The following is an 18,016-nucleotide window of genomic DNA, read 5'->3' on the forward strand; positions in this document are numbered from 1 at the left end:
CTTGCTCGGGGCGCCCTTAGGTAATAACGGTCGCACCCTCAACACCCCCCACCCCACCCGCGCCGGCTGCATGGCCCGCTGACGTAAGCGGGTGGGGCAGGAGAGGACCCGGCCTGGAGAAGGTTGGTTCGTGTGGGCCGCTGCCCTTCCCTCTGTACTCCGAGGAGGTGCATCGCTGCTCCTTCGTGCCCCTGGCCCTGGAATGGCCCAGCCCCTTACACCTCTCTTGCCAGGATGCTTTTGCAGGCTGAGGAGTGGAGCTCTCCCACTCTCCAGGGCAGCTTGAGTTTTTCCTCCTCAAAGCAGTTGGGTTGATGCCACTAACGGTGGCTCGCCTTTGAGCTAGTTCTGCTGCTCCGTCTCTTCAGCTGAGGAGCCTCCCACTCCCCTGCACCTTGTGTTTGATTAGTTGCCGAAAGTTACTTGCATTTTCCAACACTTTGGTATCCCAAGTTCTTTTATTTATGGATGCATGCACTCACATAAAAGTCTTAATGTTTTGGTCACAACCAATACTTACAGTTACCATGTGCAGTTTTTGACAGTTGGGGTTAGATCTATGTAATACTTGCAGTGTATCTTTATAACAGGTCGAGGCACAGCTAATACAAGAGAGCTTGAGGATTCTTCGGGTTCCAGGATAAAGGTACCATGTGCTGTATGTCATCCAGGCCTGGGCTCCGGAACATACTTGGTTTTGCTTCCAGAGTTACCAGCAACCAGAGTTACTGGTTGAAGGGTGTTGCCAATAGCTGTAATAATTTACTATTTTTACAAGAATTTGTAAAAAGGAGGTAGAATTGAGGCTGCGACTTGACTGTTATGTAAAAGGATGAAAAACTTAGTGATTTTTTTTCCTTAATTATGCATTTATTTCCTTTTAGGAAGGAAATTAAAGGGACTTTTCTTGGGAAGAGAAGTTAAAATTCAGGAAAAAATCCTCAAAGATTGTTTTCAGTATGTGTTTTTATATAAGATTTGTCTTTGCAATATTAAAAAACTCAGTAAGGTTTTATGAACATAGGTTATAAAGGGAACCAATGAAGCTGAAGTACAGAGTTTTGGCAGCATTGCTATGCAAAACAAAGCAAAGATGTTGCTTGATGATGCTATTACAAGATCCGGACAAAACATCAGAGGTGGGACTGAGAAAGGTAAGAGCTGTGTTTTGGGGGGAAAAAAACCTTTGAATTGTCTTTTCATATATTTGATAGTTTGGAGTGGTTTTGTATTATTAGTATTTTACTGCAGTGAATTAACTTTCACCATCTTCTTGGCCAATGGCATACACCCTTAAAACAGAAATATCTAAACATCCTCCTTTCTCACTGATGAGCAGTTTCCTCCCTCAAACTGCTGGACTTCTGTGAAAACCTGTTCCCATGTGTTTTCAACAATTTTAATGAATGCAAAATGTTATACTGCTTGGTTTCTTACATTATCTATCTGATTGCCTGAAATTACAAGTGTTGGTTCTAGTTTAATTTTTAATGTATCTGTGCGGTATTAAAATTGAACAAGCTTTCATATATGTAGCCCATAAAGCAAACATGTACTGATTATAACGTGGGCCATGCTGACTTCTTGCTACTTTCATGGGAAGGCAGCATTTAAGACATTTAAGAGTTGATGTTACACATCATACTTCACTTTACTAAGCTTTGTTCTGTTGACTTTGTCTGTTACCTGGATATATATTTAATGATTGAATATTGAGATGCTGCTTCTGGTACTGGTTTTGTGTGTGTTCCCAACTACTTTTTGGCAACAGGCAAACAACATCTGAAATTGTGTATCTGAGCCATTGATAAGGAAGGGATCAGAGAGCTGTGTTCCAGTGTTAGAATAAGGAATGGAGTAGTTGTGAATTGTGATTTTTAGAAATGACCCAGAAGGTGGACAAGTATGTTTCATGAGGCTAGAAACAGTTAACACTTTCTTAGTGTGTGTGACTGTTTCCCCCATGTTTCCTGCTTTTCAGTAATACATAATTGTGTGGCCATTTATATCCTCAGTGTAAAACCTTTCTTTCTTAAATGTTACCCTCATCCAGAAAAGGAGTATAGAGTATAACTACACTGCGGCTTTATTGTGGTGTTGTTGGATGCTTTTAGAAGTAAACTTTGCTCTTGTAGCTGTTAAAGTTTTCTGTCTGCATATTATCTGGATTCAAAAGCCTGCTGTATAGCAAGCTTTACTTATAGCTGGAGGATGAGCATTTCGGCATCTGTCATTACTTCCTTTAAGTAGCTAAAGATGTTGAAATGCTTCCTTTTGTAGTGGATTTGTACAGGTTTTACTGATGTTTAAGGCTGAGACCTATGAAAGAATTTTGTGTTTAAATGCTTCATGTCTATTCAAAATCACGAGAGGCCTTACAATAGAAAAAGTAAATAAAGTGTTTGTTTTGAGGGGGGGTTCTCCCCCACATTGCAACAGATTCCATCAAACAGCATCATTTTGGTACTAAATCCGCAGGAAGAGCCTTGAATATTATCAAGCCTGAAAATAACCCAAAGAAACCAGTGATTAACTGGGCCTCTCTTCGAGAAAACCAAGCTAAATATGAAGCTATGAAGTGGGCAGGTTAGTTTTAAAATTTTCATTCTGTGGTACTTCTCTTTATATGATAAATCTGTTAAATACTTAAATGTTTTTAATTTTTGCTTTGAGATGACTGAATCTACTGAATCTTCCAGCATCCAAATTAGTTAAGTATTTGCAGTGAAGTGACCATGTCAACATTTCTCACCATGGCCATGGAGGACATTGTAGTCGCTATACGAAGACTTATATTTGCAACTCAGTTGGTACTTTGACTTCACCCTTTGAAAACGTTGTTTTCTACGTGGCCACAGCAAAAATCTGAAATTTGTTAAACATTATACTATATATCTTAGTAGGAATTACTTTAGAATTTGAAATGTGGAGAAGTGGTTTCCTTGCAGATACTAAAGTGTTTGTCTCAGCCTTCGTTTTCTACGATAACACCAATAATCTTCCATTATTTTTGACTGGTCTCCTAGTACAGGGCGCTATCTGGGTTATGGGATTTCCATCTTAAGCTTTAGCAGACTTACCCTGAATCTGTAGCATTTCTTACTCTTTTTTTCCAATTGTTAAGGCTTGCCTCCAATTGAGAAAAACTTCTATAAAGAATCGCCAAGGACTGCATCTATGTCACAAGAAGAAGTGGAACTGTGGCGGTAAGTTCATTTTTATAGGGAATAATGGTTAAGATATAAAGCCCAGGAAGTGGGAGATGAAATACGGAGACTGACACTGTAATGTTAAGGTCTTGTAGTAACCTAAACTTTCTTAGGAACGTTTTCTTAGGAATAACTAGCAGATGAAAATTGCTTGGAAAACTAACTTTTAGGGACTAACCGCTTCTCTAAAAGTGTTTGATCTAATCGACTCTCAGAAGGGAAAAAAGACAGTTCATTGGCTTTTGGCTGTTTCTTTGCATCTCATGAAAGAGCATGTTTTCATTTTCTAGGTCCTTTCAAATATGAAAAAAATTCCCATTTTTTCATCATATATTGTAGTCAAATACCGTCTTTGAGGCAAAATTTCAATTTCTCTTACTGTTGTCTTCCTATCTATCTTGTTTTTACAAGTGCATCCTGGTGAGTACATGCCTCAGTTAACTGTATCTGTTCATTTTGATCCAGCAGTCTACGAGGTTACTTTGCCAGAAAAGTAGATCATCTGTTTCAAGTAATTCTGACCAGGCCCTAGTAATAGTTTCAACCCTTTTCAGTGGTTCTAATGAAGTTGGTGAATGTTCTTGAAGCATTAGCTTTTGTTACTTTTCTTTTTGAGTGGTGTCTGTCTTTTCTATTGCCTATGCCCACCAGAGAAACCGTGCCACAGTGAACAAAGCATGGAATTGACACCTGTATCCTTAAAGTGTATGTGCATTGTGGTGTTTGAGCTAGTCAAGAGCAACAGAGTAATGTTCCGTAGGTTCAGAACACGCATTGAGGAATAGACTTGTGTGATAAAGGAACATTTTCCCTTTTTTATCTAATCTGTTTGCTTCAGGGAAAAAGACAGTGGAAAAAATAGTTTTTCTGTAAGCATGAGGAGAAGCTGAATTATCCATTCTTTTCTAGCCCATGCCCCATTTGAAGTAAAACCATTTACTGAATGAAATCTTCAGAAGAGTACAGGACTGGAATGATGATAAACTCCTTATGCATATTAATACATCTTAATTGGGGAGAGCCCCAGAACCTGCATTTTTAATGTAGCTTTTTGTGTGTGGTGGTGTGTTTTGGATTTTGTTCATGTGATTTTAGGGTGGAGGGTTTTTTTGAGCTTGCCTTACTGACCACATTCTTTTTTCTAAACTGTTCTGTTTGCATTTCCTAGAGCATCTAGGAAGCTGGGAGCTGAAAATATTTTTGGGAAGGCATTTGTCAGAATATAGGATTCTGACAAAGAAGTCAAATCCATTCCTATGAGTTCTGGGTTGTCTTTAGTTTTAAAAACTTGTCACAGTTATTTAATTTGTAATAGAGTATAATTGAAGTCTGATATGACAGGACTGCAGTTCGTGTTAATAACCATATATAGCTACAAATCAGTCATTCTAAGAATGAATGATAATTGATGCCTCCAGGAGAAGTGTTGCTGTAGGAAGGCTTTTTTTAAAAGTTAGAAGAATACTTATAAGTCTGATTCAAGAGCCTGAACTTGGTTTTTGTTGTTTAATGAATTATAAATAAATAAATGAAAAGATGAGGAAGGCAGTATTTTGTGTTAGTTCTACTTTTCAGCTAATGAGACTTTAATTGCACTTCTTTAACTCTGTACAGGAAAGAAAATAATAACATAATTTGTGATGACTTAAAAGAAGGTGAAAAGCGCTGCATTCCCAATCCTGTTTGTAAATTTGAAGATGCATTTGAGAATTATCCTGATATAATGACTAATATAAGAAAAGTTGGTTTTCAAAAGCCTACTCCGATTCAGGTATTTCTTCAGTTTGATAACTCTAACTGAGACTTAAGAGAAGAGTACGTTTATTTGGTTTTTTATGTTAGTCCCAGGCATGGCCGATCGTACTTCAAGGAATTGATCTTATTGGTATAGCCCAGACTGGTACCGGGAAGACATTAGCATACTTAATGCCTGGATTCATTCACTTGACTTCACAACCAATGTAAGGACTTGGTTGCATGTCTGACTTGTTTTATCTGTGGCTACTTCCCTCTGCCCCATATCCCACCCCCACCTTGTGCTGGTTTTCTAGTAAAGAAGGTAATAAATCATAAATTAGAAAAAAAAATTGTAAACTTGGTGGAATAAGTACCAAATTTTTCACCATAGAAATGGTAGGGGTTGGAAGGGACCTCTGGAGATCATCTAGTCCAAACCCCCTGCTAAAGCAGGTTCACCTGGAGCAGGTTGCACAGAATCACATCCAGGTGGGTTTTGAATATCTCTAAAGAAGGCGACTCCACAACCTGTCTGGGCAGCCTGTTCCAGGGCTCTGCCATCCTCAAAGGCAAATAAGTTTTTCCTCATGTTCAGATGGAACTTCCTGTGTTCCAGTTTGTGCCCACTGCCCCTTGTCCTGTCACGGGGCACCACTGAGAAGACTCTGACCCATCCTCTTGACACCCACCCTTTAGATACTTACAAGCATTGATAAGACTGAGAGGGGATCTTCTCCAGGCTAAACAGACCCAGGTCTCTCAGCCTTTCCTTGTAAGAGAGATGCTCTCCATTAAGTTCTGTTAGTAGCAGTGTACTGAAAAAGTCTAGAACATTATAAAAATAGTTGATATTAGATGTGCGGGACTTTGCCTACCACACTCTAAAGATGCCGTATTGCAGATCCAAAGATCAGCGTGGGGGACCAGGAATGTTAGTCCTTGTTCCCACTCGAGAACTGGCACTTCAAGTAGAGGCAGAGTGTTCGAAGTACACATACAAAGAAATTAAAAGGTAATCTTACTTCTCGCTTGTTAAGTGTTGTTTTTCCTACCACTTGTGGTTTAATTCACCTAATAAAATGATTGTATTTGCTAAGAGAGGAGGGAAGGCAATTAATGCAGAGTTTGTATTTTCACTTTTTTTAGAATGCGTGTTTTGACTAGTCTCATGGTGAAAATGTATTTTTTTAATGTAGTTGGAGTTCTGTGTATTGTAGCTTTGTTGCTTATTGTCCTTCTGTGTTGACAGCTGAGAAGAGAGTCTGGCTGTGTCTTCCAGCACCTTGTTATTAGGTAGTTGTAGTCAACAATAACACCTCCATGAGTCTTTTCCTTCTCAGGCTGAACAAGCCTGGTCACCAGCTTCTCATGTCATGCACTCCATCGTTTTGGCCATCTTGGTAGCTGCCTGCTGGAATTCCTTCAGTGTGTGTATGTCTGTCTTGTCATAGAGGCAGGTGGTACAGAAACTGAATACTGTGCTTGAGGTGTAGTCTCACAAGTGCTGAATAAAGTGGAATAATGAGTCCTCTCAACCTGCTGTCTACCTCCTCTAGCGTATGCAGCTGGCTTTATTTTCTGTGGGGTTACACTGCTTAGTTTCTTGGCCACCCAAGTCTTTCTGCAAAGCCTTCTTCTAGCATATTGGCCCTCAGCCATGGAGTAATTTCATCCCCATCTTTGCTTTTGATAAACTACGTGGGATTCCTGTCAGCGCATTTCCCTAGTCTTCTGTGGTTCTTCTGGGTAATAGCCTAGCCCTCTAGTGTTTCAACTGCTCCCCCAATTTAGTTCCATCCACAAACCTGCTGAGAGTGTAGATCTTCATTTAAGCTATTGAACATACTCTGAAACTTACTTTTAGGGCTCTCTGCTAACTTTGTATAGCATTCAGAATTAGTCTTGCAGAATTAGTCTTGCAGTCATCAAACATTGAAATGCATGTTCTGCTTCCTTCCCAAGAATACTAAGGAGTTCTATGGAGTGTCTTAAGTTGTGTGTAAGCCTAATACCTTATTGAGAGCCTTGATGGTTTTAGGAGCAGAACACGTGAGTGTTGTTGGTACTTTTTGATGTTTAAAAAATCATGCATCCTTTCATTTGTTCAGCTGGTTTTGGTGTGAATATTTTCAGAACAACCCAAGACATACTCATAGCTTAGTTTCCTTCTTTTCTTTCATGGTTACTTCCAGTGCAGTTTCAGCAGAAGGCTGTTACTGAACTGTTGATGGAGTATCATTCAGTGTTAAAGTCCACTATTTACTGTGATACTGTCAGTCATGCTTACTGTATTCCTTCCTCTTGGTAATACCAGACGATGCTTTTTAAAATGAAGCAACATGGTGGCATTTGGAAAAGACTGACTTTAGTTGAACCCTAATACACTGCTTCTGTAAAATATTTTATTTTTCAGTATCTGCATATATGGTGGTGGGAATCGAAAAGGACAGATAGACGTTGTTACCAAAGGTGTGGATATTGTTATTGCTACTCCTGGCAGACTGAATGATCTTCAAATGAACAACTTCATAAATTTGAGGAGCATAACTTACTTGGCAAGTAGCTGATGCAGAATGAATAATACACCAGTTGGGAAATGGTTGACTTAGTGTGAACTTAAGCTTTAATGACATTTTCTTTAAACTTTTTAAGTCTTAATTACAATACACCTTAACACTGAGACTGGAGTTGGAGGGATGGTTCATACTCACCAGAATTGCATTGCAGATGTGGAATGTTGCCTAGGAAAAAAAAAATGGGCTTCTAGCACAGTAAGCATTTTAAATATGCTAAATTGCTATCTTGTACTAGTAATGTCTGTTGCTTTCAGGTTCATTTTGTCAGGATCAGTTATTAATGGATGAAATGCATTTCAAGTTGTCCCTTCCTTTTCTTTTAAAGGTTACCAGTGACTCAGGTTCTTAACAGAACTCGTACAGTAAGCACTAGAGTTAGAAACAGATATTTAAATGTTTGGGTGACTAACTTTCTTTTGATCTCAGTGGGAAAATAGCCATGTAAACACTGTCATGAATCCTTATGTCTTCATTTCATTCTTGCCTTTTGCTCTGCTGGACAGTTAAAACCATTGCTAGTTTGTAAAATACTTTCGTATATTCAAATTATTTCTGAGGTGTCTGTTTAACTGGTGACATTGTCTAGTTTGACAATTTGGCCTGCTTTCCCTCCCTCGTCTCTACCCCACTCCCCTCTAATGATTAAATACTCGGTACGCTGTAACAGTTTAACTCGAAATCTAGCTAACAGTTCTTAGCGTACTTTCTTCAGTGACTGTAAGTGTTCTTAAAGGTACTGTAGATTTTCTCATTCTGCCCACAAATGTATTACTAAATGAAAAAGCTTCAAGGAAAATGAAGAGGTGAAATAGAAGTTGAACAGGTTTTGCGATACATTATGGAGTGGATTCTGTAATTAAAATTATTTCCATTAAAATAGTCTGCAATGTAATGTCTTGCTGAAACCCTTATCTAAGGAACTATATGCAGTAAATAACCTTCTTCTGAGCAGGTTTTAGATGAGGCTGACAGAATGTTGGATATGGGATTTGAACCTCAGATAAAGAAGATCCTAATAGATGTGCGACCTGATAGACAAACTGTTATGACAAGGTATGTAGACATAATAGTACTCAGTACTTGAACGCTGTAAACATAAGGTTATTGAACAGGTTAACTTCAAACTAAATGGTCAGTTTTATTAAAACTTCTACGTGCCTAAGTGGGAATGGCATCAGTTTTCTTTCTGGTTCTGTCTAGTCAGTCCTAACGAGTCATTTGACAATTCTATTTTTATTTGGTAACTCTTTTCTGGTGTTTAACATCAACTATAAAAACAACCGAGTTTTTGCCAAAAAAGGAAGGAGTCATGGGAGTACTAGAATTTTCTGTATCAATTTGAAATGCCAACTTGCATTTCCCCATCTGGGACCAAATGTGTGTCGTAACATCCTGATCAGTATCTGTACTAGTCTGTACCTGGATTAATGTTTAAATTATGCAGCTTTTTGGAGCTTAACAATAGAGTATCCTAACAATTTTTGTTACTGTATTTTGCATTGGAGCTATTGTTTTGGAGAGAAAAACAGATTAGAAATTTGTTCATTAGGTATCATTGAACTGCTGCTAACCTCAGTTTTGGCTTTATTAGAAAAGTTCCATAACTACTGCCTGTACTTTTAACCTAGAAAGGTATCTTTAAAGCTTGACTGCTCCTTACTAATGACTTCTTAAGATTGTTTCTAAAACTTACATAAACTCACTACTGTTAATGCATACTCAAGTGTTTCACTGAAGCAAGAAAAGAATAATGTGATGTGAGGAACTGGAGAAGATTTTGCACCCTATTCTCGTGTGTTTATTTTCCTTTTTAGTGCTACTTGGCCTGATGGTGTTCGTCGCCTAGCAAAATCCTATTTGAAAAATCCTATGATTGTATATGTTGACACTCTTGATTTAGCAGTAAGTTGTTCTGTTCTCTTTTTTTTTCTTTTTTTTGGAGAAGAACCTTCCTTTAAACCATGTAACTGTAAATAAATGCATGTAACTTTAAGATCAATCTGAACTTTCAAAAAACAGCTCCATATATTCTTTTAAAGTTCTATTAATAGTTTAAAAAAAAGTTAAAAAAATAGAAAAAAGCTTTGTTCTCAAGTTTCTGAAACAAGATCTTGAAGTCCTAGATCTTCAGTAGAAAATGTCACAAGCAACAGATATCAGTCAGGTTGAAGTCTGCATATTGAACTTAACAGTGCCATGTGTTCTTGCCTGAAGCCTTGTTTTTGCAGCCTTCCCTTTTGTTCAGCAAGGTTTTGTTCTTTACTTACTTTTCCTCCTGAAGGTCTTCCTTCTAATCTGTACAAGTTCATATCTGGATCTGTGTTTCTTAACTGCTGCTTTCTCAGAGTGGAAGCTCTGTACTAAACTCTTAGAGGGCACTTACCTAGAGCAGGAACAGTATATGTTAGAGTAAGAACTGTCTTTAAAATTCAAAGCTTCTTAATATGTAGATTTGTGCCTTTTTATGTGCAGCTATGTGTAGTTGGCTTCAGTACCAACAGAATTTACAGAAATAGGATTTCTTCCAAGATCTGTACATCCTGATCCGGAGACTACTTTGAGTTTGGTTCTTAAATTATGAAATTTTCCCTCTCAGTTCCACTGCTTTAGTGATAGGGAATGAGGAAAACTAGTAGCCAACACACTTTTAGGTACAAATAGGGGGAAAATGTACTTTTCATCTGTTCTGTTCAGAACTATGCTTTTGTCAAAGGGCATTACCTGTCAAGGACAGAGAACTGGAGTTTGAAAGACATCAGCTGCTGTTGTAGCTCTTTTGTCTGATGCATTAATCTCTTTTACGGGAGCTTCTCTTAATAGAAGAGGTGACCTCTGGATGGGGAGGGGGGAAGGGTTCCCTGTGGAGAGAAAATCTTTCTATTTATTTGATTGATTCTTCGACCCTTGCCACAAGATCATTATGCAGCACCATGAGAGTGTCTAGACCTTCATACTGCTTATGTAGTATACCTTACGCATTCTGTGGCAACCTTCAGATATAATGGAGTAAAGTTTTTGTTAACAAACTGTTGTTGGAAGAATTGCACAGAACCGATCATTTCAAACTGATTACAGAATCTCGTTTAATAGTTTCTCCTTTCATGTAAGACTTCTCTTGTTCCAACTCTCTCTGGCTTAGCATAAAATATACTCAAATGAAAATACTCCAATCTGACTTTCACTAATATTAGGAATATTTATTTCACTTTACTAGTCTGCTAATCTGTACCCTCTAAAGCTCTGTAAAGACATGATTTGGCAAACTGCTGAAAGATGCATTTTAGTATTCCCCTAAAGCAACTAGGAAACAACAAAAAAACTCATTGTTTGAACTCCAAACTGATATATATTTTGGTTTTAAAATAGTTTTTCATGGTATCATGTTTTTATATTGTCGTAGTATGGGAATTAACAGAAAAAATATTACTCTAATCTGTTTCTACTTAAAATTCCATTTTGCCGTTTAACAGGCAGTAGGTACAGTAGAACAGAGAGTTGTTGTTGTTGCTGAGGAGGATAAAAGTATTTTCATGCAAAACTTTGTTGACTCCATGAAGCCAGAAGATAAGGTCATCATTTTTGTGGGAAGAAAACTTAGGTATGTAATCACTTCTCAGTATTACATCTGTTCATTTTTTTTCTAACAAAAATCACAGATAGTTTATTTGTTCACATAATTACCAAGTGTAACAGCTCTTGTCAACAACGTGTTGGTAGTAGTAGTATATTTATTTACTTATTCATTCCTCCAGACTGGCTGGTAGTGTGTATCCTTTTTAGTATGATTAATGGTGGTGGTGAATCTCAGTTTCACCTAGTTAAAGTAGATGCAAAGATTCTTGGAGATACATTAATACCATGTCCTGTTCACTTTCATATGCACTGGTGCATACAAGACCTGACTGGGGTAGAGGAGTGGTCATTGTACCATACTTGAGCTTTTGGTGTGAACAGCACAAAAATCATCTATTATTTCTCTTTCAATATATAAATAAAAGCAAGCATATCAGGGGCATAGTCTTGCTTTCGTACTTTTTTTGCAATAAATATTAGCTGGCCTTGGTGGTGTTTTGTTTCTAGGTTCATGTTTAGCTTTTGTTTTTGCATTATTGTCTTTGATATAAATCTAGATGCTGCACACTTTTTTCTAATTTTTTTTTCTTAAGGACCATTGTTTTATTTTATCCTAGAGCTGATGACTTAGCAAGCAACTTTAGTCTCCAAGGAGTTCCAGTACAGTCACTTCATGGTAACAGGGAACAGTGTGATCGAGAACAAGCTTTAGATGACTTCAGGAAAGGTAAGCTTGTACTGAAGTACTTGTTTGTTTAGCTCAGATTTTAACGCTCGTCATGTCCAGAACTTTCTCCATTTCTAAGTGCCATGTCTCTGCAGTACCATGGAAATTAAAATATTAAAGAACTCTGAATCATATGTTTACTTAACCAAACAAACAAGCAAATGAAACATTCAATAAAATTTGCAATGTCTAAGAGCTAAATAATTTAAAATAAGGCTTATTTTATTTTGAAATGTGTATGAGAAGTCAGCATTGTGTTAATCTACAGAAGACAAATTTAAGTGTCAAATGATGGTGCTTTCGGTGAAGCAGTCTTGCTCTTGATTATGCCAGTAGAATTATACTTTAGGGTTGTGTGATCTCATTCTAATAAATAAAGCGTTAGTCCTATGATAAGGATGCCAGCTGAGAGCATAGTTGTTGAAGTTTCTGCTCTTTTCACAAACTCTTCGTACCAGCTAGGCATGTCTCTTGCTTCTGCACCCTGCTGTTCTACTTGTGAAATCCAAATAATAGTAAAAGGATATTTTGAGTGCTTACTTACCATCTTGTATTTGAAGCTAACTCAGTATGACATGCAACAAGCATATTTTTCCTTTATGTATGAAGTGCATTATTAGAGAAACCAATTACTGGAAACCGTTACTAGAAAAACATTAATTGTGTATTTTCTGTTTATTTCCTAAACTTCCATTTGCTGTCTGTACTTACTTTAGGCAGAGTCAGAATACTGGTAGCTACTGATGTAGCATCTCGTGGCCTTGACGTGCATGATATTACTCATGTTTTTAACTTTGACTTCCCTCGCAACATTGAAGAATATGTTCATAGAGTAGGTCGTACTGGAAGAGCAGGGTAAGTGTTTATAAGAAAATAGTGGTATATTGTCAATATTCACTGCATGGGTGATTCTTCTGTCAAATGCTAGAGTTACAGGTGATGTGGAGTGGGGAAGTGAAGACTGCCGAGTCTATCAAAGTATGTTTTAGATAAAAGGACTTCTTTATGTTTTGAATTTTTTGAAATTTGTTAAATTTAAGGCAAACAAGTTTTCCACTTTTCTGTTATTTCATTGAAGTGGGTGGGAGTGAGGGGTGTTTGAAAGCCAGTTTAAATGTGGGGAAGAACTACAGTTCAAAGCAACTTCTGTGTAGATATTCCGAAATGTTGATTCCGCTTGTCTCCTCAGTGTCTCTCCTCATGAGACACTGAGTTATTTAGTTTCCTAGACATCCCATTGTGGAAAAACTTAGATAAATTCAAAGTTTTCAGCCTGTTACACTGGTGTAGTTTGGTGTTAGACTTTTGAATGCTGCTTTCGCAGGTTAGCACAAGTGTGGGGATTTTGGTTGAGTTTTTTTTCTTGTGTACGTGTTTATTTAATCATGATATGGATCTATGTCTCTTCATACTTAAATATGGTCTTTATGCCAGGTTTATTGAACAAAATTATAAATTAGTTTTGCCTTCACTCCATTTTAGGCAAATTGCCATACTCTGATCTTTATGAAAAGTCACTTTCTATCATGTGCAAATTGAGTAAATACTCAAGCCAGTTTTATCTCCCAGTTCAATATTGCCTGTAGTACCATTGGTAAGTGTATAGGTCAGTAGGAAAAGCCTAGCAGTGGTTGTTTTGAAGATAACAGTTACTTTATTCCTTGTTTAGACGTACTGGGGTGGCAGTAACACTTTTCACTAAGAATGACTGGAGGGTTGCATCTGAGCTGATCGAAATTCTGGAAAGAGCAAACCAGGTAAGGATACATCTTAGTGGGTAAGATTTATATGTGTTCTGAGTTACCACCTGAAACAGTTCATGAAGGTCTAAGTGGACTTTCACCTTTCTTGGTGAATGTAGTGTCTCAGGCAGAAAATGAGTACTTCAGTCTCTGTTGTCCTGGATATCCTTAGCTGTATTTTGCCTTACAGATGAGTCCCAGAAAAACTGGGAACCTTAACTGAAGACACAAGTAATAAACATAGGTGCACATAGAGGTCTCTAGGGGAATAATAGATTCTGTTTAATTTCATAGTATTTTATCCCAGTATTTCACTTCTGGACACGTGTACCGATGTTCTTCTTTAACAGTGTAAACATTAGCAGTACTTATATCAGAAGAACTAAACTGTCTTTCAGGTTTTTATGTCTGACAGTTGTGATACCTGCATGTACTTTTTCAAGGTACCTTTCTTACAGGTGTTTGTAAGTAGTATGGAAAATAGGACTGGAATGTGATTTGTTTCCTTGTTGAAAAGAAGCACTTTTTGCTTGCTACCATATCTGAGAAGGCAGAGACAATCGTATTGCAGTTTGTTACTGTAACAAGAAACAGTATTTTGTCTGATTTATAGAACACCCCCTGTTCATGCCCTGATGTGAGTTGAAAAAAATTTTGGGGAGGTGTGAGTACAAGTTAAATTGGTTTTACCTAGGACCTGCGGTTGTTATTACGGACGCTTACTCAAACTTTAAACCCCGAGTTAGAACTTAACCTAAATCTTCTGTTGTACAATTCTTCTTTCAAAGATGTTGTGCCACTTATTGCAAACCTGGTAAGATGCTTTTGAGAGAGGAAAAGAAAAAAAACACCATCACAAGAGTTGTCCCATAATAATTTCTTAAAATTGCAGGTTTTGGGGGATGGTGTGGTGTTTTTTTGTTTGGGGGTTTTGCGGCTGTTCATGTTTTGGAGGGGGGGGAGGTTGTTTTGTTTTGGGTTGTGAGGGTTTTTTTGGTTTGGGATTTTTGGTTTTTGGGGGGGGGTTTGTTGGTTTTGTTTTTTTTTGTTTTTTTTTTTTAGAATATGTAAGAGAGAAAACCAGTAATGATACCTTGAAGCCACTTAAATAGAACTTAGAGGTGCTTTGTCCTCCAGGACTCCCGTTCTTGGCAGGCCCCGGCTGCCCCGTGCCCAGGTCTATGATGTCCGGAGGTAGAGCAGTGACTCTTTCACAGGCACCCCCTTGCCATGGGGAAGGAGCTTGCGTGCCCTTGTGAGGTTGAGAGCTGTGCTGGTGGTGGCATGTGCCTCCGGTGGGGTCTCCCAAGCCAGACAGGTCTCAGCTGAAGGGGCAGACAAAGTGTGTCCACGGGCAGGATGGGCTCACTAGCCTTCGGGCAACCATCCGAGGAGAAGGACAACTCTGACTCCAAACCCGGGCAGATGGAGCTCGTTTAGCCTTGTAAGGCATCCATCATCTAAGAGAAGGACCCTCTACCCAACCCTACGACCTGGTGACTTCGCTGTCACCGTCCAAGCTCGCTAGGCCCTGGCAGATGAACCTCAGGGGTCAAGGGCGGAGCCAGTTCCGCGCACGCTGCGCCTCACCTAAAAAATCCACCGCGCAGGCCCGAAGGGTGCACTCATCGCTTGCAGTGAGCGTGGGAAAAGGCCTTCCCAGATCTTCGTTCACAAAGCCATGATGATGATGGAGAGGTGCTTTATTCTCAGTCAGCTGTTAACCATCCATGCTTTGTCTCCTGCTACAGACTGAAGTTCCCAGCCGTTTTTAATATGTGATGGTTCAACTGGGAAAATCTCTTGAGTTCAGAGGAGAAAAGAGCATCTCTGAATCCCTACTTTCAAGGGTAACTGTTAGTAACAGCGTTATTCTCAAACTTTCAGTTGTAGCTGGTAGAAGGGAAGTATCCCTGCAGGCAGGTTTTTTCCTCATGACAATGAAAATATCATTACTTCAGTCTCAAAGCATCGTGTAAAAAGGAAGGAAAGCAACTGAAAACATGGTCTGAAGATTCGAAGTATTTTGATTTTAAAGAAGTAAGGTGCATTTGTTAGCCAGATGTTCACCACGATTCTGAATGTACAGATAATCTCCCTAAAGAAAAACAAGTATGACAGAAGATTTCTGTATCATGCTGCAGGGATGTTATATATAAGCTTATTAAGAGCATGGACAGATTTATTAGGGAATTGGGCAGAAAAAACACTGAACTCTCTAATACCAAGAAGAATGTTACATACAAATTAGGACATTGTTATCCTTTTCTGCTTTCTCATTTGGACTACCATACTCAGCTTACATGTTTAGCAGATACACAGATTGAGCATGTAAAAAAATCTCAAAAAACCACTAGGTGCTGGATATTACCTCACTGAGATTTTTATTTTCCGTATCTTGTTTTCTTCCAATTCTTTCCTTGTGCCTGCTCAAAAATCACTCTTGAAAGAAATTGTTGCAATTTTAGTTTGGATAAATTGTTTCATACTGTAAGAGGATCCAATACTGAGGAACAAAATCATCCCATGTTTCCACTGAAAACTAATCTGTCTCATTACTTCTATCTCTGATACAAGTCCATAGTGACTTTCAGCTAGAGATGCATAATTTTTCACTTGATTTTTAAACAGTGTTTAAAACTTCGTCAGAACAGACTGTTCCGTAGGCATTCCATTCTGTGGAGTCCTGCCAGCCAGGGCAGTTGTTCACCAGTTAGAGCAATGCAGCACACAAAAAGTATATAGTGAACTGGTGCTCGTGCCAGCTTAAGAAAAGTAGCAGATAGCAAACAGCAGGCATTGCTGAATTCCAAAGCCTGAAAAAAGAACTTGGAACTGGAAGAGTATACCTTCTTGCTCCACCAGACCCTTTGTCCTGTCTGCATCCTTCACCTGTTCAAGCATTGCCAGGCCTAAGCATTTCTAAGGAGACTTAAAGGTATTAAAATTGGTTGGTTCTTTACTTTTCGCACTGTATTTGTGCCGTTGTGGAGGGACAAACTGCAGAGGCTGAGCAATCACATTAATACTATGCTCACATGCAATGCAGAAACTTGCTCTTCACCCTCTGGTCAGAAAACTGATTCTGGACTGGGTGTCTTCTACCTGCTGCGTGGCTACATGCTGTAGCAGATGGTTCAAGTGGGCTAGCTTCAGGAGATTAGTGATCTGAAACCTCTTCTGATAGTGCACAGTCGCCTGTACTGCTTTTTGCAGTCAACACTGCATTAACATGTACTTTATGTCTGATCTGGTTTAAGACTTGTTGGGCACTACCTTTGTTCCGTGATCTCTAAGAATGGTATATGGGTATTTTCTTTCATTCAATTATCAGTGTTACTTAACCTAATACAGTCTGTAATTCTTTGCATTGGGCTTCAGTCCTTACGAACGTGAGTAACTTTGAGGTGACAAAGTGTCGCCTCCTTTTCCACGTAATTAGAAACATGCCAAAAAGTACCGTGGATCTTGGTAGGATGCTCTTGTGACAAGAGATCTGACTACTTTCTCCTGCCCTTCTTGTCTTTTAGCTTTATTTTGTCCGCATGAGCACCCTTCCTGTGGCAACACTTTAAGTACCTGCTTTAAGCTTCTTTAAAGTTTCTCTTCAGAGGCTCTTGCAACTTCCAAAAAAAATTGAGTATCAACCGTAAGAGTGGAACATCCAAATCTGTACATAGTATGGTATCATCTTGTAGTGGCATTGGACATTTTCCCCAGCTGTTAGTAATCACTGAAAGATACATTTCTATCTGAAATATAGATGTTTCAATTAGCTGGTTATACGTTGTCATCAGATGGGGCGGTACTAGCATACATATGTAATTGAAAATCCAGAGACACTGCTGATTCTTTTTCAGTATACTTCAGTATCATTTTATGTTAAAAGATTTCTGTGTGCATCTCTATGGAAAAGACAAATCAGCAAAGTGGCGGAAGCCAGATCAATAACAAAATCAAGTTTAGGAACAAATTAATAGCATTTTTGTAAAGCAAAGACTAAAAGTTTGGAATTACTTAAAACTGACCTTGTTTTTGGTGTTGCTTTCTTATCAGGCAGTTCCTAAGGAGCTTATTGCAATGGCAGAAAGTTACAAACAATTTCAGAACAGGAGAGAGACTGACAAAGGTATACGAAGACCTTGGAGAACGACCCGAAAACAATTATAATTCCTTGAAGTTACTGAAACATAGTAACACGTTATAGCCACTACTGGCATCTGTGGGCTTGAATGTAGAAGATTTTCTAAATTTTGTTTTCTGTACCTGTCCTATTTAAATAAAATATTTTTTTTTTAAGAGTGGCTTAGAAAGGAAAACTGAATTAACTTTATATAGAAATGAATCTTGTTTTGCGCTTGGATGCTATTTTCGCTTAATTTCATTGTTTTTTCTTGTGTGCTGTGCATAACTTCTAAAGCCATTATCTAATGGTTAAAAACAAATATTGTG

The 18,016-nt window shown here is 38.4% G+C and overlaps 1 protein-coding gene across 1 annotated transcript; it reads left to right on the forward strand.

The window, feature by feature from the left end:
- Positions 1 to 590: 590 nt before the first annotated feature.
- Positions 591 to 17,734, forward strand: DDX43 (DEAD (Asp-Glu-Ala-Asp) box polypeptide 43; the record flags this gene model as incomplete). The annotated part of the gene is made up of 15 exons (XM_010131209.1): positions 591 to 646; positions 1,025 to 1,139; positions 2,479 to 2,586; positions 3,125 to 3,206; positions 4,824 to 4,980; positions 5,052 to 5,170; positions 5,848 to 5,958; positions 7,360 to 7,501; positions 8,475 to 8,575; positions 9,337 to 9,424; positions 10,993 to 11,120; positions 11,713 to 11,822; positions 12,539 to 12,677; positions 13,492 to 13,579; positions 17,621 to 17,734. Coding segments are annotated over 15 exons (1,658 nt in total), but the record flags the coding sequence as incomplete, so codon positions are not given.
- Between the last annotated feature and the right edge of the window lie 282 nt (positions 17,735 to 18,016).

Source organism: Buceros rhinoceros, unplaced genomic scaffold, assembly GCF_000710305.1.
Source record: "Buceros rhinoceros silvestris isolate BGI_N320 unplaced genomic scaffold, ASM71030v1 scaffold3930, whole genome shotgun sequence".
Lineage (NCBI taxonomy): Eukaryota > Metazoa > Chordata > Aves > Bucerotiformes > Bucerotidae > Buceros > Buceros rhinoceros.